We start from the raw sequence: 26766 nt of genomic DNA, 5'->3' as shown, positions 1-26766 counted from the left end.
TGGGGCTGGGGATGCACCTCCCCGCGCCACCTTGCTGCGCCGTCAGCCCGCCTGCCCGGCATCCATCCCTAAATGGGACAGCGCCGCCCGTCACGGCGCCGCTCCGCCGTCTCCACAGAAACTTTTGTCCCGGCGGCCAATCAGAGCGCGGCCGGGCGGGGCGGGGGGGCGTCGGGGCTCCGCTCCGGCCCAGCCCAGCCCGCTCTGCCGCTGTCAGGCCCGGCCGCAGCCGCGAGACCGCCCCGGCAGCGGCGGGAGGAGGCGGCGGCGGCGCCCGCCCGGGACGCGCGTGTGCGCGGAGCTCCCGGCCCCGCCGCGGCCAGGCGGCGGCTGGAGGCAGGGGGCGGCCGGGGGGGACCGCGCCGCGCGGCACCGGGGGCAGGGGGCAAGGCGGCCGCAGCGATCTCGTGCCGCCTGCGTTGAAGCTGTGGCCAAGCCCAAGGGAGGGGGTTGGGGGGGGCTCTGAAACAACAGCAACAAAAGGTTTCTCTCAAGCATCCCCAGGCAAACTTCCCGGCCGGGCCGCCAGCCCCGGGAACCCCGCATGTGCGAGCACCGGCGGTGCCCGGGCGGGGCCGGGCCGGGCACCTGCCCCCTCCCCTGGGACCCGGCTGTGGCGGGGGCCGCGCCCCCGGGTGTGCGAGACGCGGGCTGCGCGAGGGGGCCTCCCCCCTCCTCCATCTGCTGGGATATTTTTTTTTTTAAGTCCACAAATGACAATGGCAATAAGGGCATGTGAAATCCAGGGAGACTGAATGGGACTGAAAGGCTGCCCCCCACCCCCCAGCCATGTGCACTGGAGGTGTTGGGCTTAGAAAATAACAGGTAAGAACTTTTTTTTTTTTTTTTTTTTGCACTTGCTTGCTTTCCAGGAGCTCTTAATGCCCGAAGCGAGCCCAGAATAAAAGGGGGGAGCAGAGAGAGGCCGATGTGCCCTTCAGTGCCTCCTCCATCCTGCCCTGGGAGGCGGCCGAGCAGAGTCGCTCCCCCGGCCTGGGGGCGCTTCCCACCTGGCCCCGGCGGGGCCGCGGGGAGGGGGGCAGCAGCCGAGCCCATATTGGATGCGCTTTCTCCCCCCCGCCCCCAGCCATGGGCTCAGATTGTAATGATTTATCCCTCCAACCCCTCTGGGCAGGCGCTGCCGGAGACGCTGGGATGTCCTGCCTCGTGCAATAGTAGACACTGATCGCCGGCCTTCACCAGACCCGTCCGCCTCCCGGATCCAGCACTGCCTTTTTTTTTGGGGGGGGGGGACGAGGAGGGGGAGAGGAGAGAGAGAGAAAATGAAGGAGGACGCGGCTGCAGGGTTGCATTGATCGCTGCCCCCCTCGCCCATCCCCCCAGCACAAAACCCAGCCGGGCTCCGCTTGCACCGGGACCTCCTCTCCTCGCCTCGCCTGGCAGCGCCGCGGCGGATGCATTTTTCATGAGCCCGAGGTGAACAGGTGCAGGCGGCGGGGCCGGGAGCGGCAGGATGGAGAGCGGCGAGCGGGACATGTACCGCCACTTCCAGGACTGGTGCCTGCGGACCTACGGGGACTCGGGCAAGACGAAGACGGTGACCCGCAAGAAATACGAGCGCATCGTGCAGCTCCTGAATGGCTCCGAGTCCAGCTCCACGGATAACGCCAAATTCAAGTTCTGGGTCAAATCGAAAGGCTTCCAGCTCGGCGGCCCGGACGACGGCGGCGCCAAGCAAGTGCTGTACGTGCCGGTCAAGACCACGGTGAGTAGAGGCGCCCGCCTTGTTCCCCGCGTGCTGGCGCCGCGCCGCGCCGTGCCGCGCCGCGCCTTGCTCCGCTCTCCCCCGGCTGCATTGCCCTTCCTTCCTTCCCCCGCGGGCCGGGGTCCGGCCTGGGCTATTGTCCCGTCCCCTCCATGGTAGGCAGGCCAGGCCAGGCGTGGGCTTGCAGCTGCACCTTCTTGCTCCTAGACGATCCCGATCGATCCAGCCCGCTGTCTCCTTATTGGCACGAAGCCCGCGGTGGCGCTGGGCGTTTATTTGGGGGGGGGGTTTCCCCAAGGCTCTCTTATTGTTAGCCCGCAGACGCAGAGAAAATTGTGCCTCGATGCCTCTCTGGAGCGGTGCCGCGGTGCGAAAAGGAAGCGAGCAGCGGAGGATCAACAAAGAGAGCTAGGCTGCCATACGAGCGAATGAGAGATTTGTGTTCCCCTGCCTGGGATTGCGCGAGTCTCAGAGCCATAAAGCTTAAACTCAGGCGATGCGATCCAGTAGCGTTGCAGCCCTTAGCAGAGGCTGCAGCTGAATCGCTTAGATGCGGGGCTAACAGCGGAAGAGCTATTATGCTTGGTGGTGGCAGGAGAATTTCCTATTTAAGAAGATGGGAACTATTGGCTACAAGTAGGTTTGCATCTTGAACTCGTTAATATGTCATTTTCCCCCTCTCTTCCCCTCCCCCCCCTTAATACTGCTACCTCACCCGAGGTGTGGTGTTTAAGATGACACGGACAGAAATGTCTAGTGTTTATTTGGGGATCTAAAGAGGGGAAATGTGGGCAATCCTGTATTTTTGAGGGACAGTATTTTTTTTTCTCTTGCATCAAAACCTCATTCTGATCTAATGAAATACATTCCTGGCTGGCACAATAAAGAAGGTTTTTTTGTAGAAAAGTATCCTAGGTTTAATTATGGCATATAGTCCCAGGGAAAATCTAGAAATTCTGTTCATGCATCTGCTTTGGGAAATAATAAGCTGGTACCCCAAATGCATTGATTTATATTTGTCCCCTTCCAATCATTGCTGCTTGTTGTCAAGAAGTATAGATGTGGAATTAATTTTTAAGGCATATAAAAATATGAAAATTGAAAGTGAAAGAGAATGTTCTCAGAGCAGTGTTTATGTTCCCTCCCACTGCTTTTATTCACAAAGGGTTCTAGGTCTACCTATTGGTCTGGTCTAGGCATATTACTGTTCAACAGCAGGTTGTTAATCTTTGATCCTAGAATTTATTATAGAGCAAACATATTTGGGAAAGAAGTTTGAAAATAAAGCCTAGATCAAAATCTTAGCTAAGACTGAAATATGATTTTTAGGTTGATGGACTGCTTATTCTTGCACTTACTGGAACACTATATTTTGAATAGTTTAAGAAGCAAGATATTTTCATTCTTAAGGGTTTCCTTTCCAGAACAAGTTCATAACTGCAAGCTAATTCCTATATTTTGTGGTAAAACTTAAATGAGCTGATAAAGAGAGAGACTTGTGAAAATGAAGAGTTGTTCAGGGCCTTTCAAAGACCTTTCATGATAGCACCAACTAGCACACTTTTTCTATCATTTTACTAGGCCATGGGGGCTTCATTTCCCTCCCCCCTTTTTCTTTTAGCAGATCCCTGTGTCTGGTGGTACTCTCATGTTTATTTGCTAGAAATATTGTTTAAGTGTTGCTATGCATAGTGGCATTACCTTTGTTTTGATTTGGAACCCTATGACTATGTGCATGCTTGTATATTTAGCTACCTATTTCTAGTGATTATAAAAACCAAAGAGGTCCCATAACAAAAATGAGCAGAAAATGACCATGATACTATTTATAAGTATTCTAAAAATATGTATACATGATTTTGATTTACTAAATATAAAATATTAAGGAACAGGCCCTGCAGTCTTAGATCAGGTAAAGCTTCCCGGTAACTTCTATTTGCCTGAGTATTTTGGTCCCCCAAATCTGTTTTCACTGTAAACAAGAACTGAATAAGCACAGAATTCAGGTATAACTAGCAGCTACTACAAACAAATGACACCCCCATACACACACTTAAACATATTTAACCAACTTCATGCTCCATTCTGAGAAGGAAGCAATGTTATCAAGCACATCTTTAGAGTGGCATCTATCTAAGATAATAGTTTGTAGAGACTATGTGCTGAATAATCCAAAGAGTATTGTTGTATGTCTTATTTGTAGAATCTCCATCCCATTGACTGAATAGGCCTAAAATTTGATCCTGTAATGTCAAATGATATTTTAGGCTCAGCAAGCCAAGGTTTTCAGGTGGCAACCTGGAGTGTTGTTGTTCATCTGTCAGAAGCCCATTCTTTCATTCATTTAATCAAATCCAGATAACACTTTGAAGAGTTTATTCATTTATGATCATTCAGGCCTATGCCTGTTGTCTTGCACCATTTTTGTGTCAGTGTTGCCACAAACTTGATCTTATCCTGCCCATAGAGAAAGCCACAACTGAATATCAAAACTTATAAGAATTAAACAAACAAACAAAAGTTTGCATCACTGATCTCTCCATAGGTGCGAGCAATTTCAATGCAAAATGAATTGCCATTGGTAATTCTGGCCAACAGTAGTCTCTCTGAATTCATAACATGGATGAAATTGCAGTTTTAACTCCAGAGTCCTAAGCTGGTCAAAAATATGCAAATAATATTTGACTACTGTTAGGAATTCTCTCTTTGACGCTTCAAGGTTTGTTGCTCATCTTTGCTGTCAGCCAGAGAGATTTGCTCCTGATGCTGCTGTAATCCACTGCTGCTGGTAATTAGACATCATTACTGCTGCGTTAAAGGGAAAGAGAGAAGGGGAGAGGACAGGCTGGAGCTAATTAACTGCTTGATTCTAATGAAAGAAGGAGAGACTGATAGCAACTGGGAGGTTGCACCGGAACAGACTAGACATACAACACAGACTTAATTGAAGCAAGGGTATCTTGCAGGTTTATAGTAGCTGAGTCTTGGTCCACTTCTCATATTCCATGGACAGTGAGATACTTGCTAGGTTTTGTTCCTTTTTTCTGTTACTACTTTGGTGAGCGTTTTGAAATCGCAGGACTGCTTTAAATATCAACTTAAACATGTAGACAAAGAGAATATATATGTAGATATGTGTAGGCTTAATCTATTTTGCTGGCTTGGTTGCTTCAAGAGCAACAGGAACGAATCAATCTCTGAATGTTCACATCCCTCTGTGGCCTAGGAGATGCACTCTTGGTCACCAAGCAACAGCATCCTGCAAAACAGCCATTTTAGGTCCAGGGTAGGATGACACTGAGTGAAGTAGTTGCATATATGGTCCAGTGAACATCCCACTTCTGCCACTTTTCACACTGCTGCCATTCTTGTCAGATGTTCTCTTTCATTAAGCCCAAACTGCACTTCATAAGAATAGTGAAATGATGCTTAACTTAGACACATTACATAAAAATGTTAAACTGAGAAATATGTCAAATGGCTGACAATAATTGGTATAAACTTTTAATGGTTGCGACCCAAAATCACTTATGTGTACAAACAGCATTACTAATATAGTATCTCTTAAAACTATATAAATGATTTTTGTGATGGGTTTCCTTGTGGTCTGTCAAGTTGCTTAGCTAAAATTAGTGCCTGATGAATAATTTGAGAACATGGAACAAAAAAATTAGTAGTGTGATTCATAGGCAAAAATAGGGATCCTAAAATCTGCCTGAGTTTAGATATTGTTGTCTAAACTGAGCTAATGTCCCATGTCATGTCAGAACTCCATGTTCCAGGTACCAATCTTTTGCCTAAAAATAAGTGGCCCAATGTACAGACTATATACTATGCATAAATCTACAGGAACAGAAACACTCATGGCAGATTCTTCTATCCATTATAACCATGTAAATTTGATTTAACTCTATGGACTAGAATGGAGATACTTTTATATAAATGAAATCACTATCTCCCCTATGTATGAATTTTCCTGCGCCTCCTCATATTTTCCCTACTTGGGAACATAAAACCAATCTTTAAAAAACAAAACTGTGTTAGCTTTGGTTAGAACCTTTGATCTTGCTCCTTCAGGAAGGTCTGGTAGTATGCTGATTTCTATTAGCAGAATAATGGAGCTTTCTGATTACAGGATTGAGGACCTTTAAGGGTTAGTAGATTTAGCAGAATTGGTTGTATCTTCACATATTCCTTGTTCCGCTATTGAAGAGCTAGATCAGAGTGAAAATTTGGTTATAAGAATTCTGTTCATTTCATTTTAAGGGATGCGTGTTTGATTATGAACGCTAACATATAAGAAGTGCATCAAAGAAAGATAGTTTAGATATTAAAAGTGGATATGTTATTATTATCATGTGGTTTTAAATTACTTTCATTCTTGTGACTGTTTATAGCAATTTGAAAATGTGAAGCATTGCTTTTAGTACCTTTTGCTTTATTTTGTAGCAGTCAGGATCACAGATGAACAACAGAGTTTGGAAAATGTATGTTGGTAGCTCTGTAAGCTAATGAACTGCCAGCATACAATAGGAGTAAGTACCATGTAAAGGTGAAACAATATCATTATTAGAGTGATGTTGAGGGTTGGCTATAATTTATCCCAAAGTATGCTTCTGCAGCAGTTCAGTTCTGTTAAGCACTCCCCTCATCACTCAAGAGCCCTCCTTAATCCCCAGTACCCTACAACATCTTGTTTATTCTGCCTGTCCTTCACATCTCTGTCAGACCTTCAAAGATCCATCTCTTCTCAATCCCATTCCCTATTTCCCTTGCCTCCTTTTCTAATGGGCTCTGTGAGGAGTGAGGCTAGTAAGTCAGATGAACCCTGTTAAAAACCAGGCATAACTAATGGATCAAAACCACATAGGTGGCTACTCTTGGCTGTAGATGGGTTAGATTTCCATTAGTAAGTGTTACGCAATTTATTTTTAAAAAAATGTCTTTATTAAACCTGTTGTTTTTGTGTATTTATAGATATTTTAGACTTTTCAGTAAGTGTTTGTTTAGCTTGAGATACTTCTAGAAATGTGAAAGCCCACTTTTTGGAAAAGGGAGCATTTTTAAGTACTACTTTTGTAAACTAGAAACTATTGTATATTAACATTACTTAGAAAGTACAGTTGGTTTGAAGAGTTAGTGCACCAGATTTAGAGACTAAAGTAAATCATGAAACCTTAAGCAGGAATTTTAATTTTATTTTCAGTGCAACGTTGCCTCTGTACAACTAACTACTTGATGCCTCCATTTCATACACGTATACATAAATGTACACACACATAACAAAAAGCAAACCAATATGCACATTAGCATAATTAAATACCTTATCTCAATGAAGAGCAGGCATCTGGTTTAAAAGTCCAAGTCCACAATTAATGTGCTTGGTTCTCATTTTTCTCCAACAACTTCTAGAAGCAAACTTCAAAAAATAAGTTTCCAGTTTAACTTGTGAAAACCTTGTAACTTTCTGGGGAGGATTATAGAGATAATGGGCTTGATTCTCTTGAATCAAGAGAATCTGCTGTGATAACCTGTTGTAAGTGGTGTTACATTGATGAAAAAAATGATGAAATACAGTGGACAATGAAGTTGAGATGCTTTCTGTAATATAAATTTGCTTCAAAGGGACCAAGTGCTTCTTTAGCTTGATAAAGGTATTTCCTGAAGATTGTGTTTTATAAGAGGATATATAGAGAGAGCTTAGTGATTAAAAGGAGGCTGATATGAGCTGTACAAGTTTAATACTTGGAGGAATCATGATTCTCAGAGAGTTGCCTTTGCTCTGTAACAGGTCCTCCACAGTGGGCAACAGGGAAGAAACCTCCCGCTGAAGGAGGAGCTAGTGATTCCAATTGTATTTTATCTTGGACAGCCTAAAACTGGCAGAAGCCCCAAACACTTCAGTTTAGGCCTGTCTCAGAACATAGGCTGCAGCTAGCTGTGGTTGGCCTGAAGACAGAGTTCTTTGGGTCCAGACCAGGGTGCAGATGTTACTGATTAAAGACCAACTCTTAAACAGGTCCATTAAAGTGAATGCCTAGGTAAGCTTACCACAAGGAATGGGGTTGAGCATCCTGATGCATGTTAAATTGTCATTTTTTGTCTAATGAATGGAAATCTTTCCTGTTTATCTTGGTATGAATTTTATGGATATTTATGTGGCCTTCTGGCCACTAAAGGGAAAATTTTGTAAACTGTATAACTAGTCGATTGAACATGTATATTCAAAGAGACTAATGATAGTTCCTAAAAATGAAGTGTAGCATTTGAACCACTGACATGTACCTGGGGATGTGTCAGTATAAGAGACTAGCTGTAGTGGACATTTGAGTTAATAAATATGATAGATGATAGAGTTAACCTTAAGCCAAGGCTGTTTTCAGAAATAAATGTACAGTATGGACTTGGAGTGGTAATTTTTATTAAATGACCTACTTGAGCTTGGGATGCAACTCATTCAACCACTTCCACTTGAGGCTGTAATTAAGCTTCTCTGGGGAATGATGGGCTAGAATTTTACCAATAAGGTCACTGTATCTGAAAGTTTTGTAAACTGTTGCCTAAAACTCTGATTTAGCAGGAGATCCTCAATATTATTATACTTTGGCTTTACTTAAAATTCAGAGTAAGTGATTTGAATCATTTTCATTACAGCCTGAAGTACAATTTCTATGCAATTGAAATAGGTAAGCACCGTCAGTCCCAACCTTCTGGCTGTATCCTATGTGGGACTGTCCACAGGATGTCACTGACTGACTTGGGCACAAAGTTTCCAGTGTAGCCCTTTCTCAAAGCAGATGTTTCCCCACTTTTGATTAAAAGCAGTACATGATATTTTCACCTAAACTTTTCTTCTGCATAATCACTGTGATGGCATTTTTGGTTGGTGCTAATACCAAACTACTATTTAACTATTACAATTTGAGAAGAAAAGAAGAAACAAGAGCAGAACTGTAAAAAGAATGGCAAACGTTAGAGGTGATAAATTAATCCAGAAGAAAAAGGATTTGTAGAGGACAATGTGGAGCCTTTTACCTGGTGACTTGATAACAAAGGTCACTGAAGGGTGTGTGAGCATATGCATTTATGATGCATAGCTTGCTCCTTACAAGATGCAACAAGGGGGGACATGTCTACAAGATACTCTTAATGTGGAGTTGCCTAATTTGCTCCACAGTAAATATCTCAGCTTCATGTATCTGGCCCTATTAGGCCACAGATAACTAATAAACTCCTCAGTTGGCTAGTACTTGTAAATGCACTGCAGAGCATGTCTAGATGCTGACCCAGCTGGCTGGGGCACAAGGGTGCTTCAGTACGGGAGCTGCCTGCCAGCTAATCCCATACTGGTGCACCCTTGTGCCTCAGCTAGTCCCTATGCAGCACAATGAGCCAGGTCAGAGCAGGCCTGGCTGACAGGCTGACCTCTGGCACCCCCTACCAGCTGGGGCTGCTCTGACCCAGCTCAACACGCTGTGGTACCTGGCACACATGCAGACATGGCACCCAGGAGCAATAAACTCTAGCGCCATATACGTAATGCTAATTTGCTGTATGTTAATGGTAGTTCTCCACTTTGCTTTACTTGTTCAACCATACTGACTTTTTTGGACATGTAACTGAGAGGTGAGTTTGATGCAGGGTAAACTTTTCAGGGGTTAAATGTGCATTAAAGAACTAATACAGATCTAATTAAAATAATACATTTTTCCATCTTAACTGCCTCTCAGTACAGCAGAATCCAATATTATTCTTTCTACATCCTTCTGGATGGCGAATTTGGGGCCAAGGCGGTAATAAAATAGTGGGATTTAAAAGATTGCTTTGCCTCTATTCCTCTCTGTTTAAACAAGCTTTTTATCCCAAAAAAGGGGGAAATCCCTCCTTAAACAGAAGGTAATGAGCTGAATATTTTATAATGTTAAAGTTAAAACAAACAAATAAACAAAAAAAGAACCAAACTAGAATTCCAATGGATTTTATTACCAATTTTATTGGTAATTGTGGATTTTTCTTTTTCCTGTTTTAACTTTTCATGCACTTCGGGCTGTGCTGTTATCTGCCTATATGATTTTAAAAATGATTTAATAAATTAGCAATTATTACCATCCATCACAGTTTGAAAGTAGGAAAATAAAATAGGATGAATCTGTCCAGGTAAAATATTAACTCATTTGTCTTTTATGAAATGCATTTCATAGGGCCAGAGTGATCTGGAGTATAGCATATAGAAAAACTAAGGAAGTAAAACAGGAAGACATGGGAAGGAAACGAGTTTGGGAATTGGAAGCTGCTTGTAAGCATCCAGCCAGTAAAATACACTCTGAACAGGGACAGCATCCTGCACCCAATTTTGAGGCATATGCACGTTTGTGGTTGTGCTTAGACCTTATATTGGAATCCTATGCAGAGGTGAAAGTCACTCGTTGGCATTCTTACCACAAACAGATCAACTATATCAGTGAGTGAAGTTGGTTGATTGGATTCTAAATAAGGTCCGTGCACGTTAATCTTAATATAATCACATACAGAACTTAATGTAACTATAACTCACCTGCCTACGTTGCAATAAAATATTCCAGTGAAATAGGCTATTGTCTAGTGCATGAAGAGACAAAAGTTTTTGATTTCATGTAGGACTCTGAAGGCAAAACTAACCATCGCCTCAGTGATGTTGCACAAGCTTATGCCATTCTTAAATTAGGGCCTTATTCTTTGGTTATAATATGCTCTAACAACATGCAATTGTCTCAGCCAAGCACAGTATAGTCATACTGTTACTTTTTAGTGTGACCCTGTGTTTTGATTGGTTAAGAGTGCCTGAGTTGGAGAATGTTCAAAGGACAGAAGTCAATTAAACTCTACAGCCATTTTTAATGTGCTTCAATATATATATCTCCATCCTTTTTCCTTCCCAGCTAGATTCTCCTGACATTGTTTTTCTCAGTTACCCTGTCTTTACTTTAAAAGTTTTCTTTTCTCCCACTTCTACAACTTCCACCATGGCAGCTTTGATTGTGGAGAATTCAGATCCTCCATCTCTTTAAAATGACTTTAAATGAGAAGAATACTACTTCTAAATAAAACTGGAAGAGTGGGAGAAGGAGAGCTTCAAAATAAGTAAAATACAAATGCATTTACTTCTCTAGACCAGTGGTCTCCAAACTTTTTTGATCGTGCACCCCATCAGTAAAAAATTTTTGAGCATGCACCCCCAATATATGTATATTTATATAAATAGAAGTTCTAATATTTTCTTCCTGCACCCCAGTGGATCGTCTTGTGCACCCCACTTTGGAAACCTCTGCTCTAGACTACAGATTCAACCTTCCTTGGACAGCAGGGTCAGCAAAGTGTGCTGTGAGTTGGATGGTACAGAAGAATAACTAGTGCAAATTTCTTAACAATAAAAATAATGAGTTAAAACAAGGAAGGAGTTCCTTTTTAACTTGGCCTAACTATATCCTAGACTACTGAACTTCAGCCTCAAACTTTATAAAGGCCAGCATAGAGTGCTACCTAGAAAGAGGGAACAACCTGAAAGAACCAACTACCTAACCATTAAAACAAGTTGGAATATGGAAGATCATAATTTTCTTTTCCTAAAAAGGTTTGTTTCAATGAAAGCTTTCCCTGCAAGCTGTGCGTGCTGCTCTTATTTCTAAGTTCTGTTTGTTTTTTAACATGTAGTTGTAGTGTTAATTATTTTAATCATTATTACAATACCTATTATGGTAGCCTGTTAGTTAACTAGAGTACATTTGTTGCTAGATACTGAAAGGTTTCTATCTTTACACACATGCGCACAGGTCAGGTATACTTTGCAGTTTATATCTGAACATATTCAGTCTGATAATAGCATTAATGTTTATTTGATATGTGTGGTACTACACATTGTCTTCAGTTCTTGTTGTTTTTGCTTTTGCTACTGCAGTTTGGTATATACTAAAAGGTAAAGAAATTAGCTTTTTTTTCCTTACACAGCCTGACTTGTAGACTTTGAAGCCTGCTGCTTTTAATTTTGAATTCCAACTCAATGGCAAGTGCCAAGATTCAAATGCATATCATCTATGGGCAGTAGGATCAGTGTGCTTGTGTAACATTAGTTAGCTGAACTGCTGAGCTGGCTACATTTTAATGTTTTTAATCTTTGCTTGGAAGGCATATTATTTTGGTGGGTAACCAAATGCAGTCTAAGTTTTACACAGAAGAGGAGATGTACAAGTGGGCTTCTAAATCCAGGTTACTGTAAGGTGAAATAAAAAAATGCTTAACTGGAAAATCTATTGGGTTCAATCCACACCAGCCATCTGGACCAATATCTTACGTCTTATTTATCTAAACAAAACTTGGACACTAGATGAGTAGAAATATGTTAAGCTTAGTTGAAATAATTTGTATGATAATCTTTTCAAATGCCCAAGGCCAGACCTAGTGATTTTTAGCAATCACTGAATAATATTACCATTGTGATCTGGGCTTTACCATTTTAGGACCCATATACAGTCGAGTCAAGGATCAGTTTTTTCCCCACACTATTCAGCATCTATATTTCATTATTGGAAGAGCTAATTGGACAATATGGCCTAAAGTATCAGCAGTAGACAAGCAATACTCTGCATCTAATTTTGTAAAAAATAAACAGCACTGTCTTCCAGTGTAATACTTGGCCCCATCCACACCTAGATTAAAAAGCAACTTGCACACGCACAGGCCCTGGCTCTATTGGTAATACAATTGAGATTCCAACAACAACACTTAACTTATAAGCAATGCATATATTTCATAGCAGGATCTGTGCCATGTTAGTTAATGGCTATGGGAACATTTAGGATGTTTCCTAATTGTTGTAGGCTCCATTTTTTGCATTACCCCAGGCTTTTGCATTTAGTGTCATGAGTCTTCTCTATTGGCTTTTGCTGTCCTTCAGAACAGAGATCAGTCCTGCAGGTTCTTCTATAAAGTCCCATTATCTACATCTGGTTAGCACAAACACAACTGGAGGGTAGGGCAAACTTGAATTTTGAACCAGAACATTACCTACCAAAACAGTGCAGTATTGAACTGCACAGGTCAGATGACTGAATCTTGAGCCAGAAAATTTCTCCGTCTAATAGAATAGCATAGTAATGAACTTGGCAGGTTTTTTTCTCTGTTACGTGTGTGTGTTACCAGAACAACATGGTATTGAACCTTGTGCGAACCACTGAATTTTGAGCCAGAAAATTTCTCTAACAGAATAGTGTGTTATTGAACCTCACAGGTTTCTCATACCTATATATCTCTCTCTCTTTTACTGATGTATCTGTCAGACTAGCACAGGACTGAACTGTGGAGGGTAAAACCCTGAATTTTGAGCCAGAAAATTTCTTTCTGTCAGTCTGTTTGATAGGACAGTGCAGTGCTGAACCTCTCCCTAGGAAGAGCATGAGATTGAAACTCGTGGGTTGGTGTGTCCTCTGGCTGGCTGTCAATAGCATAGTATCCAACCTCGCCTCACTGTAGTGTAACATTGAACCCAGCAGATTTCTCTGTGTCTCTCCTGTATCTTATAGGCTAGCAAAATATTTAACCTTTCAAGTTTCTCTCGGAGTAGTGCCGGATTGAACCTTGCAGGTTTCCTGCCTGTCTGGACAGCGCCTGTGGGACCGCCTCGGCCTGTTACAGCCGCGCTGGCCTGGCTCCGGCAGTTCTCTCGCGTCTGTCTGACACCACAGCGCAGCATCGGTCTCGGGCCGCTCAGGCCGAGCCCCTCGCTGGTCCTAGCCAGGGAGGGCGGGCGTGGGGCGGTGCCCGTGCACCTGGCGCGGGGCCGGGCGGGGGCCATACGCCGGCCCCGAGGGACCCGGCGAGACAAAGGCGGAGGGCGGGGTGGGGGGGGCTGCGGCAGCCGCTGGGCCGCACGCGGGGCGGGGGGCGGACTCCCTCCCGCCCCTGCGCCGGCCGGTTTCTATAGCAACAGCGCCGCGCCTCCCGGCCGGGCGCCCACAGCCCCGGGCTGGAGGGGGTGCCGCTCCGGATTGGCCGAGCCGCGGGCGGGGGCGGGGCCGGGGCAGGCCCGGGGGTGGCAGCTGAGCGCATTTCCGCCCCCCGCTGCCGAGCTGCGCGTTCCCATGGAGACGGTGCTTGCGCTCGGCGGCGGTGGCACCTGGCCGGGAAGCGCCCACTTCCCCCCCGCCCGCCCGCCCGCCGCCACCTGCCCTCGGACAGGCCGCGACGCACGCGCGCCCAGGCCCTGGCACGAGCCGCCCCGCGCAGGCACTGGCGCGCACACGTGTCGGAACTGCCAGGCGTTGCGGGCCGCCCCCGCACCAGCCCCGCCCGCCCGTCCCCGGGCCTTGCAGCACCAGGAGCAGCGGCCGCCGCGGCTGCACCGCGGGGGGGAATCGGAGCTGCGGGACGCCGGGAGCGGAGGCTGCCTCCCTTCCCCCACGCAGCTGCATGGGTCCCCGCGGGGATGGGACGCAGATGTCTTCTCCCCCGAGCTGCCTGGTTTGGCAGCAGCATCAGCATCAGCATCCTCCGCGCGGGCGGCGGGAGCGCTTCCATTGTCCTCGCGAGGGCTGGAGCCAGCCCCCAAACCGGCGGAATCCAATCCCGGCCTCCGCGCAGAGCCTGGGCAAGACAGTTGGAGGCCTGTTGTGGGCCGCGACCCACCAACCTCAGCTTCACCCTAAAGACACGTGGGGAGGTGGGGCAGGAAGACGCTTGTTTTTTATATTGATTTAGATTGAAAGCAGAGTGTTGCCACCCCTGTGGGTCACCAGGGTTTGCTATTTTCCTTAAAGGCCCAGCTTTCTCCCTTACATAGTTATGGTAACAGCTTGGCTTTCAGATTTCAAAAAAGGAGGTTCCCAAAGCTCATCAAGGCTGAAAATGTGGCCAGAGCGGACCCTCAGCGCTCGGGAACCAGGAGATGATCCCGAAGAATGAAGAATTCAGAATGTATCATTTTAAAATCATACAACATTCAAATCAGACTGGTGAAATTCTGGGAGGCCTGACACATGGCTTTTGAATGCTTGGGTTGGCACTGATGAGATTTGTACTTGTTCTGGCACCTAGTGTTGAACTGTATACATTAGTACAAACTAGAATTTGTGGAAAATGTACCACCTAACTCAGTATGGTTGTGAAGACATCAAATCTGCACTTAAATAATTAACAGGAAAACAGAAATGAAAACCAGGAATGTAGAGTAAAATGGATATGGCATCTCGGCCCAACCTCTTCTGACAGAAGACCTCTTTGGGAAAATTCCCAAATTTTGCCTCTGACTAAGTAACTTGTAGATAAATTGTCTTGGTTTGCTCATGCTTGGCCATTCTGCCACCGATACAAGATAGTCCATGAAAAAGCTTAGATCTGCTAGAAACCTACTGTGAAACATTAGCTTTATAGGTGAATTCTGAAAAAATCAGAAAAGGCTCAAAACAAAGTATGTTAAAGTTTCATGAAGAAGACATGGAAATTAAACACTTCTTAGACTATACATAAGGGGGCATCAGAATAGAAAAGTCATAGATTCAAAGAGACCTCAGAAGATCATTGAGTCCAGCCCCCTGCAGCAAGCAGAAAAGACAGCTGGGGACAAATGACCCCAGCAAGGTGACCATCCAGTCTCCTCTTGAAGATTTCCAGGGTAGGTGATTGTACCACAGGCTGAATGACTGGGATGGGATCTGTGTGTAGGCTGGATCCTTTGTGGGGCTGGTACACAGGATTGGGCCCACATGTTGAGATCAAGTCTTGTGTTGTACTGATCAGGCCCTGAACTACCTCAGCCCGGCCCTGCATGCATGAATTGGGGCCCACACACCCTCAGCATGGCCACGTGCTCCAGGCTCCAGCCACACACTGCCTCAGCTCCACATGGCCCACCTAGCACATAGGGCTATGCTGTCCAGGCTCCCCACAGATCCAGAAATCTGGTAGCAATTAGTGCTGTCACTGCTCCCCCACCACCAAATTTTCAGACCCATGGGGAGCCTGGCCACTTGAATGACATGGCTGTATGGGCTGGATCTGGCCTGTGGGCCAGGGGTTGAGCACTCCTGCCATAAAGAAAACCTCACTGTGCTGAAATAAAACTCTAGCTATAGAACATTTCACAGTGATGACATCTCCACCAAAGTAACAAACATTGTCTCTGTTGTAAAGTTTAAGGAGATCAAATATTAAAAATATATGGAAACATGATCTACTCTGCATACTGCCATTCTCTGGGCTTTGTAATTCTAATGTCCTGACCTGGGCAACCTTGTTTAGAACTAAATGTTCAGGATGCAAGAACAATATTTAAACCTGTAATAATAAACAATAATTTATTCAGCAAAATTCCATGGTATATGTTACACAGAAGATCCATTTTACTAGGGGTGCAGTTCATAAGCCAGATCCAGCCTGTGGAGCTGTGTCATTTGGCCCACCAGGCTTCTCAGAGGTCTGAAAATTTGGTAACAGGGAATAGGTGGCAGCATTAATATGCTGATCCCCTGCTGCCAAATTTTCCGACCCATGGGGTGTCCAAATAGCATAATCCTTTGTGTGGGGTGGGGCAGAACTGGATTCTGGCACGTGGGGCCAAGCCAAAGTGGTGTAGGGTCAGATCTGGGCACATGGGGCCCAACCTTGTTCACTAGCCCTGTGAAGGATCTGGCCTGTGGACTAAGCCGGTGCCACTCACCTGTCCCATGGGACCAGAAAGTTGAACACTGTTGAATTAGACAATCAGGATGGTTCCTTTTATTTCCCCAGTTAGTGTAGATGTAGATTTTGAATTCATGATGTCCCTGGTCAGGATGAACATGTTTTACATGGTAGTGGGAAAGTCGTGTTGTAACTGTGATGGTCCAGGAATTATGTGAGGGTCAAAGATTTCTTAGGGTGATATCTTTTATGGGACCAGCTGTATTTGGAATAAAAGATACTACCCTTAGAAATCTTTGCCTTTCACAGGTTTTATACATAACTTGGGTAGCAGATTGGATTTATAAGAAAAATAATAAATTCCCTTCAGCCCAGTAAGCAGGTAGAGGGAATAGCTTACTAGTGATGGCATTCCTATAACCATACTCTTTGCATTTCACATTAGACAGTTATTGATTTAAAAAACAGAAATACCCCTAGGAGCAAGGACCAGAATGCAGGCTTCTTCTCTTCCGGGGAAGGTCATTTGATTACAGATTCAGGTTTCTGCTTCCCTGATCTCTTTGTGTCCCATGACTCTCACAACCTTGCACCTTTGGCTGTTTAGTGGCCCAGCTTCAACAGGAATAGAGAGTGCCCCCATGTACCCTATACTGCAGCCTGGTGGCCAGTGCACTCCCATGAGACATAGGAGATATGGTTTTCAATCTCTTTAGGCTGAGGAAGGACTAGAATCCGGGGCTTTCATTTTCTGGCTGAATCAGGTCATTTGGCAAAAAGTGGGTGGCACCATCAGTGGGTTTTAGCTGAATCCAGCGCTGTCAGTGTGAGTTAGGTGGGCTTAGAGCATATCTAATGGATTGGATCCTTATAGGGACTTAGAATCTTAACCAGTATTAAGATGGGTTGCAACAGAATTAGGTGCCTAGTGGGGCCTCAAAGTCCAGCATGGAAGTGCCAACCCAACTTGTGATAGATTTGGGGGCTTGTGTGTCAGGGCCTAACGGTGTTCTTTGGAACTAGACAACTAAATTCTGTCCTTTAGGTACCTCTGAAATAAAACTGGGTCTCGATCTGTGTTAATATAATTTACACAGAGCCTTTGTGGTATGTTTTTGCCATAGACTCTATATGAGTCTGCAGTGTAATTCAGCTGCGCAAAAAGAAAATGCGTTTTTGAGATGCATCAATGAAGAATTAGGAGCAAGGCATGGGAGGTAAAAGTGCCTCTCTACTTGGCATTTGTTAGGCCTCATCTGGACTATTGTGTTCAGTTCCAGGTGTCACATTTTAAAAAGGATGGAGAAAAACTAGGGTCCAGAGGTGGGCAGCAAAAATGATCAAGGACTTGGAAGGCAGGTCGCATTGAGGAGAGACTGAAGGAACTACACATGTTCAGCTTGTGGAAATGGTGCTTAAGAGGGGATATGATAGCAGTCTTCATATACTTGAAGGGTTGCCATAAAGAAGAGGGAAGCACCTTTTCTTTCTTGCTGTAGACAAGCAGATGCAGACCAATGAATGGCTTGAAGTTGCAGCAAAGTCTAGATTGGAAAAACTTCTTCGCAGTGAGGCAGTGGAATAGACCGGTTGGAACAGTTGTGGACTCTATCACTGGAGGTGTTCAAGAAGAGGTTGGACAGCCACTGGTTGGGGATGACCTAGGCATAGCTATGCTTATGTTCTACCACGGTAAATCCCATGCTTCTGTGCTTTGCTGATTGCCCCCACTCCTGCCCCTTCCCCTTCTGCTACATGTGTCAGGGTGTTTTTAAGCCTTCCCAGAGGCATTGGATGTTGGCTACTAGCCAAGGCTAGCGGCTTGGACTGGGGTGTTCCAATGCTTCTGCTGCGACCAAAGCTGGAGGTTCCTGGCTAGAGGCTTTTCCCCCTCTGCTCAGGGTCAGACCAATCACTCTGTTTGAGGCTAGGAAGGAATTTTACCTCATGGTCAGATTAGTATGGACTGTGGGGGTTTTTGCTTTTCTTTGTAGCAGGGGGCATGGCTCTCTACCCAGGATATCTTGAGCATATTTTGACAACATATCATAAAAACTGGATGTTGGTTGCCGTGGTTCCCCTACTTTACCTGTGACAAGTTAGGGTGTGAGGTCTGCATTGTGTCAGTTGATGGTAGGCTTATGTAGAGTTTAGATTATGGTTTGTATGGGATGGTTTAGATAGGGACGATCCTGTCTCAGACAGGGAATGGACTAGATGACCTCTGGAAGTCCCTTTAAGCCCTACTTCTCTATGGTTCTATGACTCAGCCCAAAATTTTGTACTTCTGTCTCTGGGATTGTGAGAGAGTCTTCCCAGAGGAAGTGGCAAAAGCCCCATTAGGCAAGTCATTTAAAACAAGTGGACAGACACAACATATTAAACAATAGAAAACACTGCTGCACCATCAAGGGATGGACTAGATGGCCAGAGGGGATTTTAGCATCTCTAATGTCTCAGCTTATTTAGTGCTATTCTTCTCTAGCAGTCCCTCAGCATATCTGAACCTAAAGCCCAAGAAATGCATCTCAGGTGGATGTCAGTAACTATTGTTACTGTACATGTAGTATGCTGTACAGTAATGAGGAAAAGGAAAATATTATCATTATTGAGAGAATCTGAGTGCTGCTTTCTCATGTTCATATAAGTATACACTGAGGAATGTAAAAATGGGAAAGTCACTTACTGCTGGTGCAATACAGTTCTGCTGTAGATTTAATGCACTGTCATTTAAAATGGAATAGGAGAAAAGGAAAGAAAGTTCCAGTGGACTCTTAAGTAAGTCATTGTATGTAACACATGCTTTATATCCTAGCTCCTTGTTTCAAATTTGTTCATGTTCTAGTGAACATTTATAGAATAGACAACTTTCTAGTCATAAAATATTTAAAATATATCTGAGATATCCTGTTGAAAAAAGTTAATACAAAATCAACAGAAGAGTGTGAGTAATTATGAAGAACTTTGTAGTGTGTAGGTTAGCTGTTGCAGACCTAAAAGAATAGTAGCTAATTGTACAAAAGCAGGTAATTTCATTTAAACTCCTATGTTGTTTTCACTGATAGTGGTTAAGTATAATGATATTAATACACTATGCATTAGTAAAAGCATGGACATATATAGAAAAGGGCAGAAGGGTATATGCAAACATGTAGTGAGAATAGATCACTTTCCTTGGAAGTTCCCTGATTTCTCTCTCTCTCTTTTGGAGATCTTGGGTGAATTATCTGGTCTTCTGTTTTTCTGAAGCACAGTCCATGAAGAAACAGACCTTGCCTCATGGTTTTTTGATATTGATTTGTTCAAGAACAGGAGAGGCTCAGGGCTTGAGTGCATGCCTTATCTTTAAACAGGGAAACAAGAAAAAAAAACACTTGACCAAATGGTATTTGCATATTCTGACTATTTCCAGCAAATTACTCTTCTAATTACAGATGTATCAAATTGCTTATTGTTTTGGCGCATGCTCCAGATATTTATTAAAATAACATTTTGAGTAGAATTTGAGTAGCTGGGAGTGCTGGCCTCTGTTACAGAGAACAACTTTCTTTTACAATGAAGTGTTAAAATTCAGAGGCCCAAATGCCTTTCATGAGAACAACATTCTTGTGGGAAAATAATTCCCATTTACAGTCGTGATTGTATGATCAATGAGATACATACATTGATCAGATTGCTGTAAATTAGGAAGGAAAGTACAGAAGCAGCTCTCTAAATATAGGCTTTGAAAATTAAGAAATATGATGGAATAAGGATGTAAAAAGAGGGATGTACAGTGAGCATGAAGTTCATAAAATTCGTTGCTAGTGGTAGTTTAGAAGGAGATTTTCATTCCCAGCCTTTAGAAGAGTGGTGTCTGAACATGTCTGAGAGAAGACACACATAGTCCTTGTGGAAAGTGCTAAGTCTGTTAAAGCCTTAAAAGAAATCCTGTGCTTGGCGTATATGAGTGGCAGCTGACAGACTGAAAGGAGGAGAAAGCAACTGGGAGGAGGTGAGGAAAGTACATTATATCTTATTACTTATCTAGGAAGGGCCAAATCTGGTTACCCTTGCTCATAAAAGTATAGTAATTTCATTGCCTTCAAGGAAGGCATTGAGGAAAGCAAGAAAGGCCTTATTGGAATGGCTGAAAAGAAGGCAGACTGGTTTTATTTGAAAATAACTAAGTCTGTTGGGTCTTCAGAGTAATTAAAAAGACTGTTTTAGCTGGTTCTATTCTCTTACTATACAGCCCTAGAGGGCAAATAAAGCTAGGAAGCTTCATGGCTTTTCTTAAAGGTTCATCAAATCTAATGCTTGCAAGTATTTCCTCCAGTGTGAATCTCTCAAGGGTAACTTTCGACTAAATATTTGCTATTGGAGATTTTTCCGTATCAGAGAGGTTACCAAAATGGTTTAGAAAGGTTTATTTTTTGGAGCACCACCACCTCATAATGCACTTTCTCTTAGATCCTGTTTAGGTATTTGGTTCCTTCACGTCACAGGACTGTAGCAAACATTAATTGGAGGGGTGACACTGTCCCAGAAATGAAAATTTCTGCTGGGCAAAAGTCCTGTTCACATTGACTCCAATGTACAGTAGCAGCATGTTTCAGCTGAAATGAACTCTCCATCTGCAGATGTCAGGCTCCTAACAATCATGCTGGTCAGGACTGAACATATGGCTGAGCAGTTGTTTTTCAAAACTTGGTTCTGCTGGCAGGAATTGGCCTGTTTGTGCCATGGACTTCGTTTACAGCAGGGGCAGGGAAAGCAAAGTGTGGGAGAAGGCCTGGGAATAGATAGTCTGAATATTTCCAACTGTCCCTTCATTGCAGAATATATAGGCCTTTTTTTTGTTTTGTTTTTTTCACTGCATATCTTCCATTTGGCAGGAATGGATTTGATTTCTTCTTCCCTTATAAATGAATACCTGTTTTAAGACACATAAAAATAAAAGGAAATTTTTCCTTGGAATTCTAGACATATAGTCTAGTCAGGAAAAATGACACAAGTAACGCTTGAAAGCACATTAAACAAGTATATTTCATTTCTCAAAAGTTTATCTTCACACAAACAAAATACACTGCAAACATGGAGCACACTTCTGAAGGACCAGCAAGGGGAATGATGCCCAGGGGCAGCCAGCATGGATTCATTAGGGGCAGGTCCTGTCAGACCAATCTGATTGCCTTCTATAATTAGGTCACACAATCATTGGACCCAGGTGTTGCAGTGGATGTCTTTCTGGACTTTGGGAAGGCCTTTGACACTACCCCATTCTCTTACCCCTTTCTTATTGAAAAGCTAGGCAACTGTGGCATTGATGCCTACGCAGTCAGATGGGATGCAAATTGGCTAAGGGGCTGCACCCAGAGAGTGGTGGTGGATGGGTCATATTCAACCTGGAGGGATGTGGGCAGTGAGGTTCCCCAGGGCTCAGTCCTCAGGCCCACACTGTTCAATTTCTTTATTAGCGACTTGGAGGAGGGAGTGAAAAGCACCCTGTTCAAATTCGCTGACAACACCAAGATTTGGGGCAAGGTGGGCATGCTAAAAGGGAGGGACAGGATACAGCTGGACCTGGACAGGTTACAGGGGTGGGTGAATGAGAATAAGATGGGATTCAATACTAACAAGTTCAGGGTACTGCACTTGGGCAGTAAGAACCAGCAGCATACCTATAGGCTGGGGGACTCCTTTCTCGAAAGCACAGTGGCAGAAAGAGATCTTGGAGTCATCATTGATCTCCCGAGGTCCCTTCCAGCTCTAATGTCTATGAAATCTATGAAAACCTACATGGGCTGCCAATGTGAGGACACAGTCAGTAAGGCCAACTGCACCCTGTCATGTATCCACAGATGATCTGGAGACAGCAGGGCAGACCCTACAAGAGAGGCTATGGGACCTGAACCTGTTCAGCCTTCACAAGAGAAGGCTGAGAGGGGACCAGGTGGCTGTTTATAAACTTACCGGGGGGACCAGCAGGGAATGGGAAAGACCCTGTTCCCCCCAAGCACCTCCTGCAGTAACAAGGAATAATGGCCATCAGTTGTTTGAGAGTAGGTTCAGGCTGGATATTAGAAAGCACTACTTCACAGTCAGGGCGGCTAGGATCTGGAACCAACTTCCAAGGGAAGTGGTGCTGGGTCCTACCTTGGGGGTCTTTAAGAGGAAGCTTGACAATTACTTAGCTGGGGTCATATGAGTCCAGTATTCTCTCCTGCCCAGGGCAGGGGGTTGGACTTTTATGGGGATATATTTTCAAGCTACTTAGTTTAGGTTCCATGCCTGTTAGAATTGAGGGTAGGTCTTTGATCTCCCTGGCAGCCTTTTCTACCCATACTGGAAATATGTCTAGGGAGATGGGGTGTTCATGAGTTGCCACTGTGCTCTAGAAATTGCTGGCCTCTTTTCCATTGTGACGGCACAGTTTACTGCATCTTCTCTGACCTGAACTAAGGACTGAACCAGGGACTTGATCTCAGAATGATAAGGGTTTGCCAAGTAACATGAAGCCAAGTATGCCCTTTTGTGTGAACCTAGCATCTGCTGCATGAGATACAGTAGTAGTGCAGTTTAAGACCGGGTCCTTGGTATCTTTGCTGAGATTTCTAACAAACGGGCCAATTAATGGTAGCAGTTTTAGTGTTGGAGATAACTGTCCACTGGGAAATGTGCTGAGACAATGAACCCATTTCCCAAAGGTCTCTGAACAGCTGTCACAGAAACATAGATGGAAGAGAGTAGGTCATACAGTTGACCCACTCATTAGTATAGGATTGTTTCCTACTGAGCATGTCAGGTAGCAGCAAGTTAAATGGACAACAGACTTGGTCAGAATTTGAACTGAAGATCAAGAAACAAAGACTCTGTATCTCATTATGAGCCCTCTTATCCATCCAATCCCTTAGACTCTTCAAAGCTTAAAAAAAAATTTAGGCAGGATTATTTTTAAGTAACTTAATATTTACTTATTTATTTTTTAGTTTTGTTTCTGAGCTGTGTTGATCTGTGGCTATGGAATCCTCCTGGAACCTGATTGTGTAATTTGTGGATCTCAGAATACGTGTCACATTATTTATTAAAACCTTTCCCTCTGGGAGCACCATTACATCAGAGGATTAAGAGTATTTGGAATATAATTCAAAAACACACATTTAATTTTACCAGCAGCACTTTGGAATAATAAATTCACATCATTTAAACTTTACTTCAGCCTTGGGTTACTTTTGGCATACTGGAGCTGCATTTCATCAGTCTGAAAAAAGGTGGCATTATAGATCTACATTGCCTTCTCCTAGTTCATGATTACCTGAAAAGTTCAGCACTCTTTAAAATTTAACAGGGACATTTCTCTATTTTCAACAAAAAATATAGAAAGCAAAAATGTAATTATTAGATTTCCTATTATTTTTCAGTAACCTGAAAAAAACAATTACTATCAAGATTACATACCAGAGGATATAGTCTTTTTTGAGTCCATTCTCATTCTTACTAAATATACTACAACTTCAGAGAACCGGAAGTTTCAAGGTTAGAATAAGCACCACAGGAAAAGCAAGTTTGGATTTCTAGTATTTTTTTAAACAGAAGTGAATTTAATGTTGTGAAAGGTGTCAAATCACCAGTACTGAGTGCTGAAGTGTCCTCTCCTTAGTATACCATATTTACTCAAATCTAGGACAGACATTTTTCCCCCAAAGAGCATAGGGTGGACACCCCCTTGTCTTAGGTTTGCATATGAAAGGGGGGTAGGGAGGAGGCAGGTGACTGCTATGCTCTGACTCTGGTCCTGAGCCCAGGTTGGGGCTAGTGTCAGGCCCACAGCAGTTGCTTGCTCCCATCTCCACTTGCCTTCTGCAGCTTCTGCCCCCCACCCTTCACCCCTTCTTCCCCTCACTGTCAGGCATGGCTTTGCTTCAACTCAGCCTGGATTCCTCAACAGGCACGGAGTGCAGGGAAACTGTCCCCTGTGGCCAGTCAGCAATACCACCACTGTTGCATGGCCCTGAAAGGGCTGTGCTTCCACATGCTGAGCTCTGGTGAAGGAGTAGAGCCTCAGCAATGTCTGATAGGAAGGTGGGGGTGAGGGGAAGGGGCAGAGACTGGGGAGCTGGGGTTGGGAATGGGATGGTGCAGGTGGCTGTGAGGCAGGAAGGCTGCAGGGGGAAAAATGGAAGGGCAGAGGACATTCTGGGGTGCCTGACCCCACAGCCACCACTTTTCCTGATGTAGCAGTGGAGGGGCGGGGGGGAAAACCATAACAAAATTTCCCATATATAGAATCGAATTATTAGGAGTTCATTTTAAATTCAGGGTCATCTTAGATTTGAGTAAATATAGAATGTAACAGTAGAGTCAATATCACTGGATTGCCTGTAGGATTGCCAGGTAGTTTAGTCACCCAGGCTAAAAACAGACAATGGATTTCTCTTGGGGAAAGCTTTGAGATCCTACAGATGTGCAACCCCATTCTCTCATTTTATGTAGCTGTGAAGTATGAGATAACACTTTTTTTGGACAAAGTGGGGAGGGGGCTAATTCTAGTTAATTGCTATTCAAGCTGTATGGTGTAAATGGCTGTCCTGAACCTGTTTTGATGAAAGTGAAAGTTCCAGGACAATTGGACTCGGGATTAATCTGATGTCAGTTTATACCCGGAGTTTAATCAGTTTTTGGCCTTTTCTTTGAAATGCTTCTCACAAATTAGCTAAGTAGCTATTTGCAGCCCAGCTGATATCGTTTTCCCATACAGTAATTTAGAAAATTTATCCTATCATATGAAAAACGAATTTAGGGGATTTTTATATCAATACATTTTACCATTCATAGTAGCTTCCATGTCTTCTGGTTTGTTTTCTGTCCACGTCTTGGGTTAGCCAAATGGCATCCTCACTTTTTTTCTTTTTTTTTTGTTTGAAGAGAACATGTACAAGAAGAGGTTACCTTCATTCTTATAACAATGTGCTTGAATGTTTCACACTTTTTTGTCTTTCCAGTGGGTGCTTTATGTGGAGTCTCATGTTTAATCTTACATCCAGTTTTATTTTTTGGTCATGAACTACATACTAAGTGAAGTAAATTCTCTCATACTTTCTGCACTTCTGAAGCTGAAGTCTTGCACAAAGTGTTCAAAGTGTCGGCTTTTGTTTCTAATATTCATACACCTGTGAAAAAATTACTGTAGAACTTACTCATAGCCAAGCAAACCCTCCAGTTAGTTATAACAAGGAAAGAGTGCACGAACCTCACATTCATTTTGGCTGCATTCTCTTGCCTTTATAATAATTTTCGTTAATATCCTATCTGATGAGTTTACTATTAGAAATGCTTACAGAAAGAGCAGGTTTAAAGTGAATGTTACTGAGTATTCTCAGAAAGTTGGTTGCTGAGTATTCAGGAAGTATTCTGTCACTGACTCTTGGGTCACTGTCTTTTGGGGAATAGAAAACAATATCCTCTGATTAATACGGTAAATAAAAAGTAGCTAAGCCTTCTGAAATTTCAAATATAGAATATTCAGATCAGATTGTTAGGAAATTGTCTCAGATCAAGACTTATTTTCCAGCATAAATTTGTTAATAATGTATTCATCAATGAAAATCATGATCTGTAACTTTTGGTGTAATGTACAATTTACATCACAAAAATACAAAATTCATTGAATAAATTATTTTATAATCTTTAAGAATCAAACCTCATCTACCTTTCCAGTGTAGGGTGCCAGTATAATGGAGCTGTTAGACATGCTTCTTTTCTTGCTAATTCTAGCTTTAGTTTAACTGCAGTTGTCCCATCCTCAATCACCAAATATAATTTGCTTAATGCGTTGGTTTATCATTCTCATATTAAACATAGATAGAAACATAGTATAGTTATGCAGGCAGCACACAATGTATGATTAGAGAAACAAAGAAAAGAAAAGGGATAGGATGTGTGATAAGACTGCATCTAGTGATGATAGTGTAATTTGACATTTTAACAGATCGAGCTCTAGCTAAATATTCAAACACATCGTAGGTGCTCAGTGGACCCAGCAGTTTGCAGAAAATTCATCACAACCTTCAGTGAAATAGCGGACTTCACTCCCTGATTAAAGGGGTGATGGTGTTTACTTGAGTTAGTGAGATCAGTCTCAAATAGAAATTTGTAATCTGTGCTATGATGATATCAGCTGTTGTTGCTTGCCCTTAAGAAGCATGGTCATAAAAAAAACAAATCTGAGCACCAGGGTAAATAAGAGTACAGACACATAATCAAATTAAAGCAACTTAAAAGAGGTAGGGACTTAGTGTTACATAACTCAGGGTGCTGACAGAAATTACATTCGTTATATGATTGCCCCCCTGAAAGTGCTCTACAGCCCTATTGTGACACACATTTTAAAAGTGGCTGATCGCATGGTA

General features: G+C 43.5%; 1 protein-coding gene across 3 annotated transcripts in view; it reads left to right on the top strand.

The window, feature by feature from the left end:
* Positions 1-271: 271 nt before the first annotated feature.
* NOL4 (nucleolar protein 4) overlaps positions 272-26766 on the top strand; it is a 291097-nt gene continuing 264602 nt past the window's right edge. Inside the window, exons 1-2 of one of the 3 annotated variants that reach the window (XM_090039912.1) lie at positions 272-825; positions 1136-1726. In XM_090039912.1, the coding sequence (XP_089896038.1) occupies positions 1475-1726 (252 nt within the window). In that variant the 5' untranslated portion in view covers positions 272-825; positions 1136-1474. Of the gene's footprint in view, positions 826-1135; positions 1727-1766; positions 2363-26766 lie in introns of those variants that run through there. The other 2 variants (XM_090039913.1, XM_090039914.1) reach the window with 2 other exon arrangements.

Source organism: Crocodylus siamensis, chromosome 3 (assembly GCF_052110815.1).
Source record: "Crocodylus siamensis isolate JL-2025a chromosome 3, ASM5211081v1, whole genome shotgun sequence".
Taxonomy (NCBI): domain Eukaryota; kingdom Metazoa; phylum Chordata; order Crocodylia; family Crocodylidae; genus Crocodylus; species Crocodylus siamensis.
Note: the sequence above shows the minus strand (reverse complement) of the source record. Positions and strands in the feature narration are given on the sequence as shown.